Source organism: Lissotriton vulgaris, chromosome 10 (assembly GCF_964263255.1).
Source record: "Lissotriton vulgaris chromosome 10, aLisVul1.2, whole genome shotgun sequence".
Taxonomy (NCBI): domain Eukaryota; kingdom Metazoa; phylum Chordata; class Amphibia; order Caudata; family Salamandridae; genus Lissotriton; species Lissotriton vulgaris.
The window spans coordinates 1,016,770,034-1,016,795,946 of NC_141698.1; the positions used below are offsets into that span (position 1 = coordinate 1,016,770,034).

The window sequence follows — 25,913 nt, forward strand, 5'->3', positions numbered from 1 at the left end:
TCTGAAGGGCTGTGGGGGGTAAACAGAGTCAGTTACGTGTCAGACTCTGCTAGAGTTGGTCTCTACAAGGCAAGGGGGGCTGGAATGGAGTCAGTCACAAACCTAACATGTGTCTGGTTCTCTGCCAGACCTCCACGTGTCTTAGTTTCTGTGCCTGTCTCTCCACTGCTGCCTTAACATCACCTTCTTATAATAATACGAAGAGTTGGGGTGAGCCCGATAACCCTAAGAGCCAGAGCAATTAAGTATAAACCAAGACAGGGGTTCCTGTACCAGTTTAAATGTTTTACCACACTTAATTACATACAGAGAGAAGGTGAGTGAAAAAGTAATCTGTCTTATGTTTTTATTTTATTGCCTTGGGTGGCATTTCCCTTCTTGAAATCCCACCTGAAGGGAGCCCCTGTCTTGGTTTAACATTAACTTGATAAGCACACTTGTCTCTTTTTTTGATTTTATGAACTTTATGTCTAATTTCCCCCTCTTTGTGTTACTTTCAGTCACTGTATTGTCCGTCTTCAGTGTCGTCTGTATCTACGGAGCGGCGGCATCTCTTGGAAACTGCATTTTTAGCAAGGACCTAATTCCCATGGGACCCTCTTTCTTCAAGGTATAGTGATAAGTGCATGCAATATGTTACGATCACTATTCTTTCCGATATGTCTTTCAAATATAAGTCCATCTTTGTCCTCTCTGTGATGTGCATGTGCTGCTCAAAGGCAGCTGTAGGTGGCGCTGTCTCACTCCTTGTCGGATCTTTGCACTTTTAGGAAACGAAGTCAGAGGAGAAAGTTGAGGCGTCCGACTCCTGCGTGTGCCCCGATTCCTATCGCACCGGCAGTCTAAGGACCATCGCCGCCCTGCTGGACCAGGGTGGGGTGTGCGGGGTCCCCACAGACACGGTCTACGCCCTGGCGGCCTCCTGCAAACACCCCGAGGCCATCCAGAAGATTTACACCATCAAGGTGAGCACCCAGGGCCCGATGTAGGTAAACGCGATTTTCCGATTTCAAAATACCGAGGCGGGCCGAATCGGTATTCTGAAATCGGAAAACGAGATGTAGGAAAAAAATACCGAATGAATACCGATTCGGTCGGCATCGGTAATGAGATTCGGTACGTTCCGATTCTGCTCGGTCCGAATCGGAAATTACCGAATCGGCCAACAACGAATCGGAAATCACCGAATCGGCTACCACCGAATCGGATATTCCCGATTCGGCGAATACCGATTCGGTAAAAGCCGATTCGGTAAAATCCGATTCGGCAATCATAGACCCATGGCGAAAAAGCCCATAGGAATGCATTGAATGAACCGATTCGGCTTTTACCGAATCGGATAATACCGAATCGGATTTTACCGATTCGGATATTACCGAATCGGTAAAAGCCGATTCGGCAATAGGCGATTCAGCCAATGAGGTGGCTCCCCCTCCCCCACCCAAACAGGGAGTGGCAACCCTGGCAGGTGCAGCTAATTAAGAAGTTTCTAGAAGTTTCTGGAAAGCCTGCCTGAGCCCAACACACACAGTTAGCAGCAGTGGGAGAAGGAGGTTGCAAACTGAACAGGAGAAAATGGCAGATCAGGCAGGAAGCCAGAAGTCCTCCCAAAAGAGGAAGCCCAAGTTCACCACCACCGAACTTCAGGTGCTGGTTGAGGAGGTGGTGAGGGTGCACCGCCAGCTGTTTGGCAAGCTGTCCCTCAACGTGCCAGACAGCACCAAGAGGAGAATGTGGGCCGACATCGCCCAGAAGGTCAATGCTGCTGGTGTCACCCCCAGGTCCATTGAGGAACTGAAGAAAAGGTTTTACGACCTCCGCAGCCTCACGAAGAGGAAGCTGGCGGACATTCAAAGGCAGGCTGGACACACCGGAGGAGGCCAGAACCCGGCGCCACCCCTCACCGAGCTGGAGGAAATTGTCTCCAGCACCATCGAGAGGGAGAGCATCGTAGGAATCGGGACCCTGGACAGCTCTGCGAGAGCCACAGCTACAGGTAAGAAGCATGCGCATCATGACACACCCTACCAGACACCTCCCCATTAGACACAATGCATAGGCAAACACCAGCACTGTACTGTCACCAACATACAAGAGACAAGCATCATGGTACATGTAGTCAGCAGAAGTTAGCCAAATATGTCAGTGCAGAATCACAAGACAGGAAACAGTGTGACACGGTGTAAGGAGATGCAAGGACATGTGGAATGCCATAATTGTACTGACTGTAATACATCGGCACTCAGTTTACAAATGCTTCTTTGTACCTAGGGGCACCATCAGGCGGCACAACTGTGACAGCAGAGGGAGCAGCAACGTCCAACACTGCAGTCGCAGGGCCGAGCACCAGCCAGGCTGGCCAGGAGGAGGAGGAGGAGGATGAGGAAGGAGACACCCCAGGGCTAGGAATGGAGGGAGTCCTGGTGATTGATTTCCAAGCAGCGCACTCCCCAGTACTGTCCAGCACACCCCCCTTGCAATTCTCACCAGAAAACTCCCCTACAAGGCAGACCATTCCGCCTACACCAGCTCCTGCCACAATCGTGGCCTTGCCACCTGTCCAACCAGTCCTGGGAGCAGGGGCTCAGGGACCGGCCAGCACCACACCCCCACCAGTGGCACCCCAGCCCACTCAGCAGGCCGGAAGCAGCAGTGCCCGACGCCGTGCCACCACCACCACCACTGCTGCACCAGCACGGGAGGGCAGTGTGTTCCTGGGCCTGGAGGGACAGATGGTTAAAATCCAGCGCCAACAGGCCAGATCCACCATGGCCTGCCAACGCCAGCTCCTGCAGCACAACATGCAGATGGGGGAGTTGGTGAAGGGTTTCCAGGCTGTTGTGGACAGCAACAAGGAGGTGGCAGCAGGGTTAGGCAGGCTGACCACTGCCATCACCCACTCATCTGCCCGACAGGAGGAGCATGAGGTTGCGCGCAGGAGGGATGCCCGGGTGCTCAACCGGGCCATGGCCCGCCTTGCAGCGGCGACCGCACAACTGTGCCATCGCAGCTCCAATCAAGAGTCTGTGCTCAGTCAGCATACGGCTGAGCTGACTAGGGGGATGGCCAGGATCACCACGGCCATGGAGGCCATGATAATATCAAACACCGCCTCCAATCCTGCCCTGGACCTGGGTGATGCTGGAGACAGCAGCAGCCGCAGCAGCCCAGCCAGCGCTGCATCAGAGCCACGGAGGAGCACCAGGCGATCAGCTGATGCTGCTGGGCATTCGGAGGGGGCCGAGGGACACCCCAGTGGGTCTGGAAAGCGGGCCAAAAAATAGCCTGGCAAGGGGGGATGAGCAAACCAGAACCCTGGACTTTATTTGAGTTTACAATCTCCATTTTTTGATGCACATCAGTGCTGTAACTGTGGTGCATCACTATTAAAAATGTATTTTTTGCAAGCAACATTTAGCTGTCTTTGCATCTGTACTCAGTCAGAAATAGTTCTCAGTGATCTCCTCACGTCTGTATCTGCCATCACTTGGCGTACACACCCCAGCTGGCTGTGTCAGTGGCACAGCTTCGTCGTCGTCATAGTCTTCGTAGTCAGACAACTCCACCTCAGTGCCCTTCTTGACCGCAAGGTTGTGTAACATTGCACATACAGCTATGATCTTGCAGCAGGTGATGGGGGTATACTGCCTTGCACCTCCACTCTTGTGCAGGCATCTGAATCTACTTTTCCAGATGCCAAAGGTCCGTTCAACAACATTCCTGGTGCGTATGTGGGCCCGGTTATACCTCCTTTGGCTGGGTGTGGAGGGGTTGAGGTAGGGGGTGAGTATGAATGAGCGGAGGGCATATGCACTGTCGCCTGGAAGAGAAAGGGGTCACATTAGACACATGCATACATGTATTACACCTACCTACTATGTGTTATGGGGGTCTGATGATGTGGCTCACCTAGGAGGTATCCTTCTCCAAAATCGCCAGCCATCAGCCGTGCATATATGCCGCTCTGTTGGAATATATAGGAGTCATGGGTACTTCCTGGAAATTTTGCTACCAGGTCTGTGATGGTGCACTTGGCATTGCAGATCACCTGCACGTTGATGGTGTGTGTAGATTTCCGATTGCGGTATATGTATTCGGTGTCCGCTGGTGGGCAAATCGGAATATGCGTGCCATCTATGCAACCGATGATTTGGGGAAATTGTGCCATCTGGTAGAAGTCAGCTTTGGTTTGTAGCAGTTCTGCGTGGGTTGCAGGGAATGAGATGTATTGGTCCATCCTGTCTATCATGGCGTCAAGGAATATGTGGAAGAACCTTGACAGGCTGCTCTGGCTCACCCCTCCTGCTGCTGCTACTCCACTTTGATAGCTGCCAGACGCTACCAGGTGTAGGCTGCATAGCACCTGGACGTGCGCAGGGATGGCGTGTGCCCTTGGGGTGTGGTGGTCCAAGTATGGCTTAAGGTCCCTGATGAGCTCAAGTATGGTGTCAGAGTCCAGCCTGTATCTCTGTAGGATCTCAGCCTCAGTGAGCATGAACAGGGTTATCCTCTGTCTGTAGACCTGTTCATTTCTTAGCCATTCCCTCTGTCCTTCCTGCTGTAGCCGTAGCCGCCTCGCAATGACATAGAAAGCTGCCATCCTGCAAGTTGCAATGCATTTTGGGACTGTTTATATGGGTTGGAGTTGGTTACCACCTGATTGCAATCCATGGTAAATACCGAGTGAATTCTACCGATTTTGAGCCGATTTCGGTGTTTCTGTGCCTCCCTACATCTCCCCAACTGTCGGAATCGGGGAATTTCCCGATCGGAGATTCATACGAATCGGCATGTTTTCCGATTCGGCTCATGTCCGATTCGGTATTTTTTCCGATTCGGTACATGGACCGAATCAGTGATTTTCCGATTCGGTGTCACTAACGAATCGGTTCTTGGACCGATTCGGTGATTTTCCGATTCGGTGTCACTAACGATTCGGTAGTAGGACCGAATCGGTGATTTTCCGATTCGGTGTCACTAACGAATCGGTTCTTGGCCCGAATCGGTGATTTTCCGATTCGGTGTCACTAACGAATCGGTACATGGACCGATTCGGTCTTTGTAACCGATTCGGTGTTTTTCCGATTCGTTACATATCCGATTTTCGGTATGTACGTATCGGATTCTTTCCCATTCGGTACTCATTCCGAATCGGTTTTCTATCCGATTCGTTCTGTTTTTGGTTCCCTACATCTCGATGGCTGTTTACCGATCGGTAAGGGCCAAAAATCGGTATTTTCGGCCGATACCGATCGGTAAAGCCCTACCTACATCGGGCCCCTAGTGGCGGACTCCCGGCGGAATTTACCGAGTCCGAGACAGATGCTCTGTCATTCAAGAATAAGGGACACCTTTTACCAGAACAGTTGGAAATCACCCTGTGGGTGGAGACATTGTCATGGAAACGTCAGGGTGAAACCATTCTGCAGGGGTGTGATTACCATGGCGATACCAGCCTGGAGTATGTATATATACAGATATTGCCATGGATACGTCAGGGTAAAACCATTCTGCAGGTGCAGGATTACCATGGTAAAATCTGCATAGAAAGTACCATCTCCAAAACTTTTTTTTTTAAAGGAAAGCAGCCAGGTTAAATGGTAGCTTGCCATTCTTTGCAGGGAGAGTGGGGGATGGGTGTGATATGGGAGGTGTGGGCTCCAGTCCACTCACAGTCTCAGGAGAGAATCCTGCTTATGGGGCAGAAGGGCCCAGCGAGATGCTATCACATGCACAAGAAAGATGCTAATGCCCCAGAGCACACAGCGAGTCTGCGTTCTCAGACTATGAACCCACTGTGCAGATTCCAAAGCACTGAATTCTGTGTCCAGTGTCTGTCTGCTGTAGGTCATTAGAAGGTCCTACAGGCTTTTAACTTGTACAATCGGTTGGCTAGCACTAGAGACATTTAGTTTATTTTCTGAGGTGGTGTGACTGGGTCTAAACTCATTTTAGGTATCACGTGATCCTGCACAGAATGTCTGAAAGTCATGACCTCCCTCTTCTCTCTCTAAACCAATCATTTCTCCCCTCTCTTTCATCCTCTGCAGGACCGACCCCTGGAGAAGCCCATCTGTATCTGCATCTCCCACCTGGACCAGCTGCGGGCCGTGAGACCCCCCTTCAGCCCCCTGCTGTGGGACTTCATGGGGAGAGTCTACCCTGGGGGTGTCAGCTGCATTGTCCAGAAGGGGGAGTGGCTGAAAGGGATGGGTGAGTGTGACCTCTTCTGCATGGTCTGTTTCTTTCTCCAAAGAGGGGTGGGCTGGGGAGGGTAGAGGGGTGAGGGCTACACATGCCAGAAGTTGTACCTGGGGACATTCAGGGGTGTGCCCACTTCATATAAGTGCTGCTTGTCTAGATCATGCTTAATTCCTCCCCCTCCCCAATATGTACTGACCCCCATCTCATGCACGTATTATGAATTACTTGCAGCTATCACTCCATTCACCCCCAATGCCTATAGACCCCCATCTTATGTAGCATTGTATGTATCTATCAGGGTCCTTTCACCCCTTTATGTCTACAGGCCCCCATCTCACGAAGCTACTGAGTGTACATATCAGACTTCATTCAGCCCCCCTAATATATGCATACCCCAGTCCATGCAGATATTACCTGCACATTCACCCCTTGATATCTACAGACCCCCATCTCATGGGGGTATAACAAGCACACAGACCCCTGATGTCTACAGACCCCCCTCTCATGCAGGCAGTGCATGTACATTAACCATCCTGCTGTTTATATACCCCCATCTCATGTAGCTGTTGTATGTACATATCAGGGTCCAGTGACCCCCATTGTGTGTACAGACCCCCATCTCATGTAGTTATTGCATGTGCATATCAGGGTCCAGTCCCCCTTAATGTGTAACAACCCCAATCTCATGCAGGTATTCTATGCACATTCACCCCTAAAGCACACAGACCCCCATCTCATGTACCCATTGCCTGTACATATTGTATATATTATGTATATATGTGCGTGTGTGTGTGTGTGATGTATGTGTACATGTGTGTAAAACAGATAAAGAAATAGATCTGACTCGCACAATTCCTGACTAAACATGAATTAAACCCCACAGCAATGACAAAACAAGGAAAGGTTGCTTTCGTTATACTATGGCTGTATAAGGGACCTCCCACCGACAGCCTAGACAGAGGCGAGGAGTACCGACGGACAGAGCGGTGCTCCAATTGTACCTGAGCTGTAGCCGGGTGAGGTGGAGAGTTCATTCCCCAGAACGTGGGTGATATGATTCTAATCACAATATTAACTCACTTAGTCACATGCTACACATGGCATTTCTTCTTTTTGCACTGCTAGCTATTTTTACCCCCTGATACCACTATATAGTTTTCCTCTACACGTCACTGCATCCTTCAACACGATTAGGCTACAATCTACCTAATCCATAGTGGATTCGTTTCAACTTCCTTCGGGTGAAGGATCCCAAATGATGTAGGGCGGTACAGGACGGGTATCTGATGGGAACACATTTTTTCACCATGAACACTGTGGATTCATAGATTGTATCCCGTCAACAGCACACAGGTTTCCAGATAGCTTTACTTTGTTTCTTGACCCATTGTTATCTGTGGTTTTTTATTGCTCGTAGGGATGATAACAATGCAAGGTCAATAAATATTCCCGTAATACGCCCTCCTTATTGTATTGTTGATATATCAAATAGCCATAAAATTATGTAAGACAGAAAAACTGTTCTGGCTGAAGTCTTTTTTAAAGAATTGTTAACAATATGCATTGCAGACATCTGGCCTCTCAAGATATAACAAACAAATGTGTGCATGCCTTTCACAGTATGCTTTAGTAGAGCTTCTTTCATACTGAATGGACAATGTGTGCAATCACTTATTCAAGGACTTTAATTAACTCTTGATGTTCTGAGGCTAGACCATTCAAGCATCTGCTCAAATTAAGCACAACCAATTGAAGGCACCACTGTACAGCAACTCTGGTCATGATGCTGAGCAAATAAATACAGTCAAACACAAATGTTCACACCTGACACGTTGCTGATTAATTTTGTTATTTTCTCTTCCTGCAGGAGTTGGACCAGCTTATGACATTGTGGGCACCAAAGACTCCATCATGATCCGAGTGCCGGACCACACTATCTCTGCCCACCTGACCGACATGACCGGCCCTCTGGCCATCACCTCCGCCAATCCCAGCGGGGAGTGTGATAGCACCCATCATGACATGGTCATCTCGTGAGTACACACTCAGAACAAGGGTTGAATTCAAGAAAAGGGTGTGAGTGGGGCTTCTGCGGATGAGATGGTGCCTGGGGTTTGAGAGTTACTAGATGGCTGCTAGGGGCTGAGGGCAGGGGCAAGGGTTGTTGAGGGGCGTGAGCTGAAGATCCTGAAAGGTGAAAGGAAGAGTGTGGGAGTATTGATGAGTGGTTTGCTTCTTTGCATGAGTTTAGGCTTTTTTAAGCATTTGATTAGACTGGTGCTACTGAAAGGTGAAGGAAGGGGTAACAGTGTTTGTGATATCACAGCCATATGTAAGGGTGTTTGAGATGCTTGGCATAAGCCTATATGTGGGCGCATTAAACGCAGGTGTGTTTGACCGGTTGAGGTCAGGTAGATGTTTGCCAGCCTGCGGCTTCCCCTCAATCCCCAGCACCTGAGCCTTTGTCGATGATTACTTTAAATGAGTGATTTTGTATTTCCTCTCTGTGTTCCAGGCGTCTTCGACACAAGCTGGAGGGGGTGCTGTGTGATGGCGACTCCTACGAGATGGTGGGCTCCACGGTGGTGAACTGCCTGAGGATAGACGAAGGTGGGTCTCAACCAATGCTTGTTTCTGTTTCATCTCTCCCCCTGCTATTCCCAAAGTAGACTCAGGAGCATCCATGGATGTGAACAGAGTGCTCTGCTCCCCACCACCCCTCCCCACCCACCAAACACCTGCCATGAGATTTGGGAAACACCAGTCCTGGTCCAGTGCATTCCTGGTGTCCAAGGCAGACAGACCTACAAAGCCCACAATGAATGGACAGCTGAAGCATGGAAGGGGCCAGAATGAATGCGTAACTAAAAGATGCACTTTATCGAGCCCCTGAGGAAAACTCCAAGCGCTTGGTCTAAGTTTGCAGGGATGCCACCTGAGGTTTCCTACCTGTGCCGACTCCTGACCCCACTCTCAACTTAACAAGCCTTTCTCTTTATCATTAGTCTGCACCATTGGTGTAAAATGTTTCATAATTTGTTTCACAAAATATCGCTAAAATTACATGAACGGTGTGAAATATGGTTCTCCTTTATCTTGCATGAAATTTTAATGGTAGTAAATACCGCACATTAAGAAAGTCATGTTGGATACTGACAGAAAATGTAATCTGCGAAAAATGTCTCTTTCTGGGACATTTTATGCTCAAAGCCATCTCCAGTGAAGAAGAAAAGATGCAAATTGCATAGTGCAAATTTGGCAAATTTAGCAATAGTGATTACAAATTCACCCAGACTTAGTCAGCACATGGACCCAGAGCTTCCTTCATTAAGACAATATCCCCCAAGATGGGATCTTTTATTTTCTCCCCAAACTCATTATTATATCTCAGGGACAATCTCACCCTGCCCCAGGTAACCAATGCCTGAAGGGTCTTACTCTGGACCCATCTGAAAATAGAGACCTCAGAATCACAGATTCTGACATGCAGATTTTTAAAATATTGACCATACACAAATATACACAAATGTCTCTTTAAACAGCATTCGACCTTTTAAAAGTTCCTAATTCCAGTGAGACTCACTTTCTAATTATGGGAATACAGAGTTAACTTACTTTTCCATCTCCTGTCTGAGTTTATTGGTCAAGTGCTTGATGGCGAGTTTACTGCTGGTTGACTTTTTTTTCAGGGGGATAGTTGGTGTGGAAGATATTTTGGCAGTGGGAGCTTTCGAGTCTGTATTTTAGCTGTTTGTTGTTTCCATGATATCCCACCCTGCCCCAGTCATTCAATGTCCAGCCGCGGTCGGTAGTGGGATGACCTGCAGGGCGGTGACGTGGGGAGGGGGAGGGTCAGGATGGAGGGTGGTAATGTATGGATTACGGAGTTTTACAGGTAAGTAAACATATAAATAAATAAAACAAATTTTGTTGCGTGCACTGCATCACCAAATGCGATGCAGTTCCAGCAACAACATTCTCTTTATTTATTTATATGTTTACTTACCTGTAAAACTCCGTAATCCTTACATTACCACCTCCCACCCTGACCCTCCACCTCCCCACGTCACCGCCCTGCAGGTCATCCCACAATCGACCGCGGATGCCAATGTCTCCTTGAGGGCGCACACCCCACGCTTTTCCAGTCAGTGTATGCCACGTGAGAGGGCGGGTCCTTCCTGTACTTCGTCACCCATTGGTTCCTGAGGGGCCAATCCCCAATGTGCTCATTATGCTTGTCTCTTCCCCTCCCTCTGCTGCTCACAGACCTCAGACCTTGTCCACGTTCTCTCAATCTCATGCTGTTGTGCTTCTTCCTTTCCAGGGATCCTGAGCATCGTGAGGGAGGGCTGCGTCCCCACCACCCACATCATGCAGACGTTCGAGCGCGTGAAGAACGCGCAGGTGTGAGGCTCCCATGAGCTACGACCAGTCTTGTTCTGCTGACCACAGCAGCATCCGCACAAGACCTGAGCCAGCTGCCATTTGCACTTTATTAACCGGAAATGGAAGCATCACAATCTGAGGCCGTATATCCGCGTCGAGCCTGGCCGAAAGGAAGACATTACCAGAACAGACTTACAGACCGCAGTGGAGTCGGACATTCTTACAGACAGCTCACAATACATTTTTGTCATCATACTTCAAGTGGATTGATAGGCAGATGTTTTCTACCCTTCACTCTCCAACAAAGCATTGACCTGAAAGTCAGTGCTTGATGATGTGTACAGCGACAGATCCTCGATTCCACGCCCCTCAGGATGCACGGGCACAGATACAATGTATGTATACTGTGGCATTCTGTTTGCGTTCTTTGCTTGAATATTATATTTTACCCTCTGTCCTTTTAATTTTATTTTAATGTAATGCTGATATCGATATTGATGATAAATTCTATTTATTTTGGTACTCTGAGGATGTCTGGTCCTGTCAGATCTCACCAGACTCGTGTGACAGAATCCTGCAGAGACAGAGATCTCATATTGTTACAACCACAACTATTGGCTTCACTGGATGGTGCCGGCCACCAATCGAGAGGAGCTTCAAGAATCACTGACAGAAGTTTTTGCGTACCAGTGACCTACACATAGTGTTTAACTTATTTAATATATTGGAGGTTGTATTTATTGAAATAAAATTGCCCTTAAAAAGAAACTGTCTTTTCTCTTTGATGTCTCAGGGGGACCCTTACCACGAATCCTCCTGTGTTACAGCTGTGAAAGAAAGGTGTCATGTGTGTGTGAGTGTGTGCATTTATTGTGCAAAATGCAGTGGTATAAAACCCATTTTTCATTTGTAACCATGAAGTTTAGAATATATTTCATGGTGTTCATTGAAATTTGGGTTTTATCATCATAATCACAGCCCCAAAAAGCACTCTGCATCAGAGCTTTTCCCTTGTCTGGGCTACTAGAATTAGGCTCAATGGAGAACATAAATATGTGCCATGGCCATCAAAATTAAGTGTAAAGAAAAGGCAAATGATGTGGCAAATTCTCTGAAAATATTATTTTGATCCATTTATGGTAGAAACAACATTTTCTCTTGAAATTCCCAAAGTATGTGTCAAACGAAATACATTATGTAATTAACACTGTAACCACAGAATCACATAAATTCTGAAGTCTTCACTGTTGCCCATTATTTTATTGGACACTGTTAGTAATGAAAGGTAAACAAACCCTAAACATTCTAATTCCAATCAATGCCCATTGGTAGCTACAGTTTTAAGAGAACAGGTTTTTGTCAACAGGTGTAGTACCCCAAAACTAATATCAAACCTAAAGAATGCATAACAGGTAACATGTAAGTAAGGCAAGAAAGTGGAGATGACGGTGGACTGTCGTTCCTGCACCTCTATACCAGTTTTCTCTTGTGTTGATACCGCACAACAAACCTAGACACCAACCGCCTTATGGTGTCACTGTGCTCCAGATCCTTATCAAGTAGTTAAATGATATGCGTAGGATGAAAAAAGTCCAACAAATAAACGCAGAATTTTCAAAAAGTTCTTTTATTGTCAGGTTTTTAGATTAATTCAAAGACAAAGATTCAGCCAACACGTTTCGTTCTCATTGAGAACTTCGTATGGGCTTCTCAGGGTAATCTCCCTTCTGAAGGAACAAACGCATGTACATTTGTGTGTGTCGTAAGAAAATTCGCATTAAAATTGCACTGAGCGGGAACCAAAGGATTTAAGGTGTTCTTTGTGCAACAGAATTCAAAACGTGGTCAGGGTCCCATTCTCAGAAAAAGAAGTCCTATAAGGTTCATCCAAATAGTAGAGCTGCAATCAGTCTGTATCAAAGTAAGGTGAAGAGAAATTCTCAAAAAAGAGCATCCAAAGGCTCTTTAGCAATATAGGCATGTGTTAAATCTGTATAATAATCACGCTGACACACACCATAGTAGGAACTCCAGGCAGTAACTTTTAAATGAGGTTCAGATTGGCCACATGGTCTGGAGGGTTTGAGGGGCTAGTATTCTTACTTAGAGTCGAGCTCGCCTCGGCAGTTGGTCAGCTACTCGTCCCCGGAGACTGCATCTTGTGAGAAACTCTCCATGCTGTCTGTCATGAATTCTAGGCAACAGCCGAGCAGGCAGACAGCATGGAGGGTTAATATACAGGATGAGATTTCCTTAAATACAGGCATATGTTAACATATATTTGGGGCCCACCGGTAGGGAGGGGGGGGGCACTGACCACAGACACAGGAATGGTGTGATAAAGGCCGCTTTATTGGAATCAGTTGCACCCTGCCTATTCCACAACCTTGGCCTGTGCCGAACAAAACTAGGCCTAGCTAAATTTGTGAATGCCTGACAACCCCCACCCCCACCCCTAACCGGATCCCCAACATTGCCACATCATACAACATCTTACAACATCACGTCCGCAACAATACCCCCATGCCTACCAACTGTAAATTACCTCATTGTCCCCCACCACCTACAGAAACAGCCCAGGCCTCCTCAACTACCCCCAACTACCCCCCTTTCTGAACTAGGAGAAGCTCAGCACCCGCACCTGATCCAGCGACAAACAAGCTGCCCCTCAATACCCACCTATCGATTGTGCACCATCATCCAAGAAAACCCCTTCGAGTACTACAAAAAACCCCCACGTAGAACCCCTAAAAAAAAACTCACTAAAGGGCGGGTGGGTGGGCAAAAACTCGTGCCCCCACTGTCCTGATGCCAGCTGCTCTGTCACTGCACCAAAATGGTGTCCAGTGACACAAGATGTCAGATTATAAAAGCCCCAGCCCTAAAACAGCACAACTGAAGCCCAAGAAACCACCCCCAGCCCAAATTGCTCTGCTGTGTCTCCGGTGCCCCCAACCCCTCCCCCCACGGTCCCAAAACTACCTGTGGGGGCAAGCCTCCAGTTGGTCGACTGCCCCCCCAAATCCCCATTGGGGCCCACCCGTAGGGGGGGGGAGAATGACGACAGACACAGGAATGGCGTGAAAAAGGCCGCTTTATTGGAATCAGGTGCACCCTGCCTATTCCCCAACCTTGGCCTGTGCCGAACAAAACTAGGCCTAGCTAAATATGTGAATGCCTGACAACCCCCACCCCCACCCCTAACCGGATCCCCGACATTGCCACATCATACAACATTTTACAACATCCCGTCTGCAACAATACCTCCCATGCCTATCGACTGTAAATGACCTCATTGTCCCCCACCACCTATAGAAACAGCCCAGGCCTCCTCAACTACCCCCAACTACACCCCTTTCTGAACTAGGAGAAGCGCCACTCGAAAGCCGCATTAGCGACTTCGACCCCCCCATAGGACTCCACCCTCCTCGGATACCTGCGCACTCCCAAGGCCCCATCCAGCACCTCCTTCAACTGCACGATATATAACTCCATCCCGTACCATGAGATATGCACTCCATCCTCCCTAAAAAAGTACACCACCCCATACCTAAGCTCGGGGTGTTCCATCCTGCCTATCCCCTCCCTGGCACAGAAATCCCTCATCTCCCTGTTGATCTTCCGCCTCGTCCTATCAATCACCCCAGGGCGCTCCGCCCCCCTCCAGAACCTTCTAGGAATAAATTCTGACCATATCAAGTGGCAACCTGCCCAATTCCTCTTAATCTCCAACAGGTCCCTCTTCATCTGTTTGACCAGTGCCAAACTCTTACACTGCACCAGGTCATTTTCGCCCAGATTGATAACTAACACACCGCCCCCCGGACCACATTGTTCAGCAAGGGCATAAACTCATGCCAACGCATTCCCTCCTTTCCCCGCCAGTGTCATCTAAACAAACTGTCATCCAAATCCAGGTTGAGCCCTCTCTGCCCACTTGACAAATGAGTGTCCCACAATGAAAATGTTAAGGCTGTCCACCTCGGCCCCGCCACAGCACCTGAAAAGACACACATATCAGAGGGCGAACCAACAAGCTCAGAGCGCCTCTTCTACCCCCCGCATCTTGACGTATCGCCTATAGCAATCGGACTTCCACCGCCCCAACCGCTTGATCTCTTCCATTCCCCAACCACACCGTGCTGCCTCCGTCGCTGCCCGGATTCGAAACGAGTGCGTCCCAAACGCCTTCGGGTCCTCACCCATATTCCACAGGGCGTGCCGCAGAATCCACAGAACCTGAGTCGCTGTCACCCTGCCGCCATCCCTTTGCCTGAAACTACGTTGTCCTCCGCATTCCGATCCACCGACAACCGCAAGCCCCACGCCGCCGGACAAACTTCGACGTGCCCCCCGGGGCCCAGCACCACCCACGTCCCCACCCCCCTGTGGTCCGTCTTCGAGCACCGCAAACGCACCGCAACTTCCTGGTCCTGCATCTCCACGTCCTCCCACAGGAGTCCCTGGACCCCTTTCGAGCCTACCAACTTCGACACCTGAAACGCTCCAAAAAACAGCCAGGACATGAACGTGGAAAACAATACTGCCTCGCTTCCGCTCCGGTACACCGACGGCAACACACCAATCAACGCCCCAGCAATGTCCCCGTGACCGGCCGATGCTGCGCCACCCGTGCCCCCCTCTCCCTCAACCACCCTTCCAGCAATTGAGCCCCCAACTCACCCGCCGACGAGGGGTACCCCCACCACAACTTCCCCATGAACGCCACCGCCGCCAATTTGCCCGCAATCGTCACCCGCGACAGACCCCTGTCCATCAGACTCAACATGAACTGTACCACCTGCTCCACCCGCTGCCAGGGATCCCCGAGCCTTACCTCACCCGAGCGCCGGAACTCCTCCCACGCCTGTGCGTACGCCTTCCACGTGGACGCGGCCACTAACGCCCTCACCAGCTGTACAACCCGGCGTCTCCTACTGACCAGAGCTCCCTCGGTACTGACGTCTTGACCGTCTCCGCCGCCGTGGCTAGCCCATGGAACCTCTGCTACTGTGAACGAGACAAAGCATCCACAATGTCATTGTCCACTCCCGGCACGTGGCACGCATAAAACATAACGTCATTCTCCAAACATCGCAACACAAAAACTCTCATCAGCTTCAAAACCTGCGGGTCCCACGCCGACTGCGTGTTCACCACGTGTACCACAGCCATGTTGTTCTCTCTGAAAAACACCCTCATGTGTGCCAACTCACCCCCCCACACGATGGCTGCCACCAACAACGGAAACAACTCCAAGAAAGCAATGCTATGGCCCCCTGCCTGCCAATGTGCCGGCCATTGCTTCGCACACCACCGCCCGTCCCAGTACAGGCCAAAGCCATCAACACCCGCTGCATCGGAGTACAGAGTAACGTCCCACTACCCGCCCTCCGCCGGCACCATCGGCACACCATTGAACCGCTCTAGGAAAGCCTGCCACATCCACCAGTCCTCCTTCACCCCTGCCGACAGATGCAAGTGGTGTTGGGGAAGGGTCAAACCCTACAACACCAAGTCCAATCTCCTACAGAAAGTACGACCCGCACGCACCATGCGACAAGCGAAGTTAAGATGCCCCAAGAGGACCTGGACCTCCCGTACCAACACTTTCTGCTTGCCCAGCATGTCGTCCCCCAATGCCAACATGACCGACCTCTTGTCCTCCGGCAGGAGTGCTTCCATGGCAGCTGAGTCGAGCTCTATACCGAGCAAGGCCAACACCGTACTGGGACCGTGCGTCTTCTCTGGCGCCAGAGGAACTCCAAACTCCTCCATCATCCCCGCCAAACTGTCCAGCAGCCGCTGGCAGTCCGTTGCACCGGGTCGCCCCACCAGGAAGAAGTCATCCAGGTAGTGCGTCACCGCCTCAGAGCCTGTGCACCTGGAAAAAGCCCACTGCAGAAAGGAACTGAATCGCTCAAACAACGCGCAGGAGACTGAGCACCCCATCGGTAATGCCTTGTCCACAAAAAAGCCACAGTCAAACTGAATCCCCAGTAACTGGTGGTCATCCGGGTGGACCGGGAGCAAGCGGAACGCCGACTAAATGTCACACTTCGCCATCATAGCGCCCCGTCCCACCCCCGCCACGAGCCTCCGCTCCACGTCCACCGATGAATAAGACACCGATGCCACCTCCGCCGATATGAAGTCGTTGACTGACCCCCTGCCGGTCACGACAGGTGTTGTATCAGTCTGAAATGCCCCGGCTCCGTATTGGACACCACCCCAATCGGGGAGATAATCAAACCAGATAGTGGCGGTGTTCCCCCAAATGGGCCCACCATACGGCCCTCCTTGGCCTCCTTCAACAGCTTCTCCCTCACAATACCCTTGTGAGCATTCACCGATTTCAGATTGTCCGCCCAGCGCGCAATCCGTGGGCCCTCATAGCCCAGCCGAAAACCCTCCCGGAACCCCTGCCTCAAAACGGCCGCATCGTCCGCCCGCGGGTACTCAGCCACCCAGGGTTCCATCCGCGCCAGTCTAACCGGCATACAAGCCCTTTCCTATCCTTGGCGTCAAGGTTGGCGTCCGCACTGGATCCCGCCGCCTAACCAGTGGAGCTGAGGGGGCCGTCACTCTGGGCACGTCCTGCTGTGGCCGTACCTGTAACACACTGCCAACAAGATTACCCGATCCCCCCTCCCCCTCCAGTATCTCCCCCTCCTCCTCAGATTCCCCCGCTCCATCATCCCCCACGCCCCGGCTGTCCCCCATGGACTCCAGCCAGATCAACCCCGCTTTTTCCCTGCACACCCGCATCAAATCCACCAGGTCCACGCACTCGCTCTCTTCCACCGCCGCATTCGCACCAAGCATTGAAGTGACTGGAACCACATGCACCATCCTCCCCCGGCAGCCGTCGCGACCCTTCGGGGGTGGGCTGGCGGCGACACTTCTCGTCGCCACCCCAAGATGTCCCATGGCATGTCCCACGTTGGAGCGCGACCGCCCGTACAAGGCAGAGCCGGCCCATCCCCTCTGTAGAGCGGAGCCGCATGCTGCTCACCCGAGCGCCTCGCCAACCTGTCCTGCCAAAGAAAAAAGGTGGAGTCCAGCATGCCGGGGTGAAAAGGCCCCCCATCCCCTCCCCAAGAGCTGCCCTTGCCCCAACCCCTCTGCGTACCTGTAATGGCAGAGTTTTTGGCTTTATTTAGCAGTGATATAGACCTTAATCTTGCTCACATCTAGTATAGGTGTTCTTAGCCTGTGTTGGCCCTTTTAAGCCTTTTTTTTCCAGACCTAGAAGAGGATAGCTGCTTAATATGATAATAGATCCTTTATTCTTGACTCTAACCTGTCTATTGCCTATTGGCTTTGACATATTAGACACATTGGTATGGTTTATGTAGGTATTCTGACAGAGCTAAGGGGCATTTCATCCCTTTCAGGCCTACAGGCCTAGAGCTAGGGGGACTCCATCTTGATGAAGCTGAGAGGCTTTTCAGGGCAAAGGCAAAGTTTATAGTTAAGGCTGTTTTTCACTTGGAGAGAACCGGTCTGGGCCGGCCCGTATCGGTAGGCTGTATTATTCTCTGTGTGGAAGACACAACAAAAGGCCGGCCGGCTGGGTGTGTGTCCTTGATGCGAGGTGATGCAGAGACCTGGTGGGCGGCAGGCTGATGGCTGGAACTTTCCATGAGGAAACAGCATTCTATATCAGTGAAGTGCAGAGGCGGAGCCAGTGAGTCGAGTAGAGTGAGAGTCGAGTGGAGGTGGCGAAGCCAGGCAGTCGTGTTAAGGTGGAGGAGTGGAAAGCAGTGGAGTGGAGTTGGCAGAGAGAGAGGGTTCAAGCTGGAGAGAGAGCTGAGTTGAATAGTGAGCTGGAACTGAAGGAAGCAGTCAGAAGCAGTTGCTTATCAGGAGGAGGTGTGAATAGCTGGAGTCTGAAGTAATGCCTTTTAGAAGAGACGGAGGAGAGATCGTGGACTAACCTATGGGAGCAGATGGAGTTAATTGGACATTGGCGCAGAGACAGAGTGAATAAGCTAGTGGAATGAACGGTGATCAGAACGGCAGGAATCATTAAGATTGAAGCTGGAAGGTGGAGACAGTTCGTGGGGGAGAGGAGTCCAGTGCAAAGTGATCAGCGCAGAGGTGTACCCAAGAGTGCAGGAGAGAGAGAGAGTCTGAGATGAGCCAAGGCACAGACGAGAGAGGAATCCAGATGACAGCTAGAACAAGACTACACACTAATAAGGTGAAGGCGCTCCTGTTATATTAATTTACTTTACACTTGCATCTTAATCTTATCTTTATTCCCTAGGCTTTTGCATTGCTAATCTTTTCTCTTTCAGCGGTGTGTTCTACCTATAGTCTTTGTAGATCTGTGTAAATGTTTATATTGTATTAATAAAATAACCCCCAGTTTGTAGAAAACTGGCGTGTGTCTCATACTTTTGTTCAATCCAGGTAAATGCAACTTCTAGGTGCTTACTAGGTACATGAATGGATGAGTAATCCCAATCAGGTAAGTGGTGATCACATAAATAGGGAGTGAGTGGACCTATGATTCCAAGAATAGGAGGCACATTATATTAATTGGCTAACTCCTAATATTGTAGTAGCAGACCCTTAGTGAAGAGACTTCCCAATATATATATATATATATATATATATATATATATAGGTGTTCATAGGAATGTGGTCGTCGTTGATATGCGGCGTTAGTGAGAACGCTGGGGAGGATTACCAGCGCATATACCCACAAGATTGTGGCTTGCATAAGTGAGAGCGCCAGGGGGGACACTGGCGTGTAGATCGACAGGATTGTTGATCGTTTGGAAAAGGGAGCATTGGGTTCTGCAGGCCCATGTGTAGTCGCACCGGATTGTGCGCAATATCTGCCCTAGGGTAGACCGGTCTGGGTCTGAGTGGCCGCGAGACCAACTGATGTGAATATAAGTGTGGTGTAGGGTATGGATATCCCTAGTAATCAGTGAGTATTCTTAGTATCCCTATAGATTTAGTGGTGTTTTTAATAATATGAGCTTGTATATTGCGAGTTCCCCATCCTCAGGTAGGTACCCAGGTGCCTGGATAGTTGGTCCTGAGGAGGGATTTGATTACGTTCTGGCTGGGTTGGAGGGGCCCCTAGGTGCTGATCCCATCTAACCAGAAAATCCAGCCATAACATCTGGCGTCACGAACAGGATTACCTATCCTGTGTGTCCTGGCCATGTGCTTAGAGAGTTTCCCATGTGTTCTGAGGGAGTGCCCTGAGCGCCGGTTCCATCTGGCGTAATGTTGCAGTTTATGTAGCCTGTGTGACCTATGGGCTTGAACAGTTGCAGCGTGAGGAGATTGCATTACATCATGGCATTTGGCTTATTCAGGGTGGAAGGAATGGTTTTCATCTTGGTGTTTAAACTGTCAGGGTTGAAGGATGGCATTACATGAGGGAGCCAGTTACATCTTTGTGATGGTCCAATTGTATAAATGTGTGTACAAAATGCTTTTAAATTGCCTATTAAATTGCTTGCTGCATCTGCTTATGCTGTGCAATGTGAAATGTGTTCATTGTAATATGATCTGTGGAGTTCTTTGCATATAGCTCCTTGTAAATATGGCTTGTGAATAGCGCCATTTTATTGTGGCTTGTGAGGTGCATGTTCTTATGTTGATTTGCTGTGTTCCTTGTGCATTGCGCCTTGGATATATTGTTTGTGAAAAGCTTGTCTTGTAAATATGGCTTGTGAATAGCGCCATGTGGTCATGGCTTGGACAGGGCATGTTATCATTACGTTAGGCAGGAGAGAGCTGGATCTCTCTCGGGTGCTTGGGGATAACGTTTTGAAAATATGTGTACGTGTTATCTGTAAACGTGAAGAAATGTGCTCATGACTTTCCCATGTATCTGCAGTCATTGGGAATTGATTGTGCTTGAGCTGCCAAAGGGTTAATATCTTGAATTGAGATGGCAGTCTTTATTTTTAACATGCTGTCAACACGCATGGTTATCTGAACTGACTATAAAAGTCAGTGTATTATTTTAAGGATTGATGGTTTGATTTTGACTTTTTTTTGATTCCTTGGTCTGCCTACGTGCTTTGTCAGCTTCTTGACGGAAAGGTAACATCTTGTGCTTTGCAAAGGGTTCTGTTCATTTCACATTCTTTTTGGAATGTGTCTACGAATTTGTGTGGGTTTGCCTTGGAACTGTAAGTTATAAATCACCCAGTCGGATTGATAAGGGTTTGCACGGAGAGGGCTGTGTTCTTTTAAATACGCTTCTTAATATGCATCCATAGACGTGTGGAGTATTATTTTTGAATGCATGATTTAAAATGAGTGAAATGTTAAGGAGGTGGCCCGTTAGAATGCATGCTACGGGCTGTTTTCATTAATTATTTCTTTGAGGGTTTTCCATCTAGAAAGGAATGTGCTGGTTGCAATGATCACAGGTTGAGAATAATCAATCTTGCCCGACAGTGCATGGTAACATGTGCTTTTAATTAGTGAAAGGCAACCGTGTGCCTTTGAAAAAAATATAAAATGTAACATTATTATTTTCCCATATGTAAAATACAACCTTTTTTATAAATGTGTCAGCAAAACCAGCCTTGGTAAGTTCACCAACTCAGTTAGAAAATAATAGGCTGTTTCATGATATATGAATGTGGCCCTTTTATTAGGTTGGATTGAATAGCTTGCATGTTAAATTACACTGTAATGTACAATTATATGATGTCTCTGATTGAACTAAGTACAATGTTGAAATGTATCTGCATTTTATGTTGTTTTAAAATTATTTCTCTTTCAACAGCTGACAATGGTCCATGTTAATTCGTTTTTTTTTTTCAAATGCAGAATGTATAATTTTGTGTGCAAAACTTAGTTGCCCCTTTCTAAATAAGTGCCCTTATTTTAATCATCTTGCCTTTAGCTGAATTAGTTGGACAAAAGTCTTTTTAGAAACTGGAGCTTTTAAGTAGCAGTACACTGTAATAGAATTGTTTTTTTTGAAAATGCTAGCTTTCGTTGGTTAGTGGAATCAGGCCTGGGAACAAGCTTACAAGGAATTTGTTTGTCGACCTTGGCAGACCAGCTGGTTTGTGCAGACGAGTTTTTTTCCTTCCCTCTGCAGGCTCCGAACACGGCCCTGTCTCGTTATGATTGGCTATAATCCAATTTTCTTCCGCGGACGGCTTGTTTATGTAAGGGCGGGGGAACTGGCTCTTCCTGGCTGTTGACGCAGGCGGCTTCATTGCCTGCTGATAAGGGACTCTTGCCCTTGGAGTTAGTTAGTTGCAGTGGGCCTGGGCGGGCTTCTCTGATCAGGGAAATGGGAGGCTTGCAGTGCCCTGCTCCTGCTGTGAGATCATCATTTGGCAGTGATTCAAATTACTTCATACTGTAGCCTGGCTCCTACTCTGAAGGGAGAAGGCTGGCTTAGAGAGGATTAGGGTATGTTAGGCCCTGCTATATTTCATTAAAAGTTAAATTTTGAATGTTTTTAATTAATTAGGATATTTTCTTTTCAATAATGAAAGGCACCCGGGGTGCTTTTTAAATTAAAATTTTATTTTGCAAGAATAATGATACTTGTTTTCTTGTCCCTAGGATTGCTGGGTTGTGGTTGTGCGTGGGCCCCTCCCCCTCCCACTTCCTTTATTGTTTTAGTTTTTTACTTTCATGTTTTTATGTTAGTTTATTATTTTTGGATGATGGAACCAGACCAGACCAGACCGGAAGGGTGGTGAATGGCCGCATCGGAGGAAGTGTCCGGATACCGAAGATGCAGGGTGGTGGCCTACACTGAAGCAACAAAATTGACATTGAACTCTAATTCCTTGGCCTGCATTATTCCCATGTTTTCAGTCATTACAAGCAGGCCCCACTTTTAAAGCAAAAACATGTCACCTATTATAGTTTTCCTGTTTTCTTCAAAACAGTTTTTGCCAATGAAGGACTTTTTTTTTGAATGGTGGTGCACACATGTGTTCCACAGTATGATGTAAAATGGCTGTTTTAGGCTTGGTGTTACACCAGCTATCTTGTAGAAATGGGGTTGTTTTTTATTGTTCTTACATTTTCACCTTGATTGATCAAAGGGTGGTTACCCTAGACCTTAGATTGTTCTGGGAGGTGTGTCTTTTAGTATGATTATGTATTAATGTTTGCCCAAACCTTGAATATAATTTGTCATGTCTACTTCTCAGATTTCACCAAAATGTTTCTTTAAATCAATCATAGTCAGTAGGCCTCATTTAGGCCCATTGTTATTTTTATTCCACAAACAAGCCCCTACACCGCTAAATTTCATGAGTCATCATTAGCTTAAGTTGCCTATAGTAGGTAGGGCTCATTTAGGCCCTTTGTTGTTTTCTCATTAGAAGTTGAAACACATTTAGTTCTTAAGTTGACTATAGTAGGTAGGCCTCATTTAGTTCTTAAGTTGTCCGAAGTAGGTAGGCCCCTTGCTGTTTTCATTCAACACATAAGTCCCTACATCACTAGATTTCACCAGTTATCACTAGAAGTTGAGGCACATTTAGTTTGAGGATGCCTTGGTTAGTTTCTGTTGTTATCAGATCCAATCTCAGATATGTTTCAGCATTCAAGTCAAGGGTGCTTTGATTTGTTTTCAGTTGGTTGTTAGGTTTGTATTCCCTACAATTGAGTTTCAGGTGGAATTTCCTTAAGTTGTCATTCTTTTTAGGGAGTTTTTTAGTTTTTGATTTGTTGATAGATTGTGTTGATGTTTGTTTATCTGGATGTTATTGTTTATAAGATGTTCGCAAGATAAGGATCTAAGGGTGGATGGCAGAGTTTTTGGGCTCTATTTAGCAGTGATATAGATCTTAGTCTTGCTCACATCTAGGATAGGTATTCTTAGCCTGTGTTGGATAGATTGTGTTGATGTTTGTTTATATGGATGTTGTTGTTTATTGATGTTCGCAAGATAAGGATCTAAGGGTGGAGTGTAATGGCAGAGTTTTTGGCTTTATTTAGCAGTGATATAGACCTTAATCTTGCTCACATCTAGTATAGGTGTTCTTAGCCTGTGTTGGCCCTTTTAAGCCTTTTTTTTCCAGACCTAGAAGAGGATAGCTGCTTAATATGATAATAGATCCTTTATTCTTGACTCTAACCTGTCTATTGCCTATTGGCTTTGACATATTAGACACATTGGTATGGTTTATGTAGGTATTCTGACAGAGCTAAGGGGCATTTCATCCCTTTCAGGCCTACAGGCCTAGAGCTAGAGGGACTCCATCTTGATGAAGCTGAGAGGCTTTTCAGGGCAAAGGCAAAGTTTATAGTTAAGGCTGTTTTTCACTTGGAGAGAACCGGTCTGGGCCGGCCCGTATCGGTAGGCTGTATTATTCTCTGTGTGGAAGACACAACAAAAGGCCGGCCGGCTGGGTGTGTGTCCTTGATGCGAGGTGATGCAGAGACCTGGTGGGCGGCAGGCTGATGGCTGGAACTTTCCATGAGGAAACAGCATTCTATATCAGTGAAGTGCAGAGGCGGAGCCAGTGAGTCGAGTAGAGTGAGAGTCGAGTGGAGGTGGCGAAGCCAGGCAGTCGTGTTAAGGTGGAGGAGTGGAAAGCAGTGGAGTGGAGTTGGCAGAGAGAGAGGGTTCAAGCTGGAGAGAGAGCTGAGTTGAATAGTGAGCTGGAACTGAAGGAAGCAGTCAGAAGCAGTTGCTTATCAGGAGGAGGTGTGAATAGCTGGAGTCTGAAGTAATGCCTTTTAGAAGAGACGGAGGAGAGATCGTGGACTAACCTATGGGAGCAGATGGAGTTAATTGGACATTGGCGCAGAGACAGAGTGAATAAGCTAGTGGAATGAACGGTGATCAGAGCGGCAGGAATCATTAAGATTGAAGCTGGAAGGTGGAGACAGTTCGTGGGGGAGAGGAGTCCAGTGCAAAGTGATCAGCGCAGAGGTGTACCCAAGAGTGCAGGAGAGAGAGAGAGTCTGAGATGAGCCAAGGCACAGACGAGAGAGGAACCCAGATGACAGCTAGAACAAGACTACACACTAATAAGGTGAAGGCGCTCCTGTTATATTAATTTACTTTACACTTGCATCTTAATCTTATCTTTATTCCCTAGGCTTTTGCATTGCTAATCTTTTCTCTTTCAGCGGTGTGTTCTACCTATAGTCTTTGTAGATCTGTGTAAATGTTTATATTGTATTAATAAAATAACCCCCAGTTTGTAGAAAACTGGCGTGTGTCTCATACTTTTGTTCAATCCAGGTAAATGCAACTTCTAGGTGCTTACTAGGTACATGAATGGATGAGTAATCCCAATCAGGTAAGTGGTGATCACATAAATAGGGAGTGAGTGGACCTATGATTCCAAGAATAGGAGGCACATTATATTAATTGGCTAACTCCTAATATTGTAGTAGCAGACCCTTAGTGAAGAGACTTCCCAATATATATATATATATATATATATATATAGGTGTTCATAGGAATGTGGTCGTCGTTGATATGCGGCGTTAGTGAGAACGCTGGGGAGGATTACCAGCGCATATACCCACAAGATTGTGGCTTGCATAAGTGAGAGCGCCAGGGGGGACACTGGCGTGTAGATCGACAGGATTGTTGATCGTTTGGAAAAGGGAGCATTGGGTTCTGCAGGCCCATGTGTAGTCGCACCGGATTGTGCGCAATATCTGCCCTAGGGTAGACCGGTCTGGGTCTGAGTGGCCGCGAGACCAACTGATGTGAATATAAGTGTGGTGTAGGGTATGGATATCCCTAGTAATCAGTGAGTATTCTTAGTATCCCTATAGATTTAGTGGTGTTTTTAATAATATGAGCTTGTATATTGCGAGTTCCCCATCCTCAGGTAGGTACCCAGGTGCCTGGATAGTTGGTCCTGAGGAGGGATGTGATTACGTTCTGGCTGGGTTGGAGGGGCCCCTAGGGGCTGATCCCATCTAACCAGAAAATCCAGCCATAACAGTACCCCATCCCCACCCCGCCGGGTGGCCTCCCCTCCGCGGCGGGCGCCCCAAACCCCCGCCTGCTCCCCCTGACCCCCATCCCATCCCCTCCCCCCATACCCACTACTGTGGTCCCGCTCCCCCTCTCCACCTCTCGTACCCCCAACACCCCCCCGCCTCCCCCATCCAGCCCCCGCCACTCCCCTCCGCCTCCCCCCCTCCCCCGCCCCGTCCGCCTCCCCCCCAACCATGCCCGGGCCCCAGTTCACCACCCTTTGCGGAAACGTGACAAGCATCCATGTTTGAGTGCACGTCAAAGAGTAATATAAACGCAGAAATACATCATTTTACAGCTACATTTATTCTTGAAACACAAAATAAATATGGATAAATACCAATGAGATGGGCCA

General features: G+C 48.3%; 1 protein-coding gene across 1 annotated transcript in view; it reads left to right on the plus strand.

Annotated features, from left to right (window-relative positions):
* LOC147689202 (uncharacterized) overlaps nt 1-11,358 on the plus strand; it is a 36,838-nt gene extending 25,480 nt beyond the window's left edge. The window contains exons 6-11 of the mRNA XM_086940027.1: nt 501-610; nt 771-965; nt 6,051-6,213; nt 8,072-8,237; nt 8,720-8,814; nt 10,529-11,358. Of these exons, the coding sequence (XP_086796153.1) occupies nt 501-610; nt 771-965; nt 6,051-6,213; nt 8,072-8,237; nt 8,720-8,814; nt 10,529-10,614 (815 nt within the window). The 3' untranslated portion in view covers nt 10,615-11,358. The remainder of the gene's footprint in view (nt 1-500; nt 611-770; nt 966-6,050; nt 6,214-8,071; nt 8,238-8,719; nt 8,815-10,528) is intronic.
* The last annotated feature ends 14,555 nt before the right edge of the window (nt 11,359-25,913 follow it).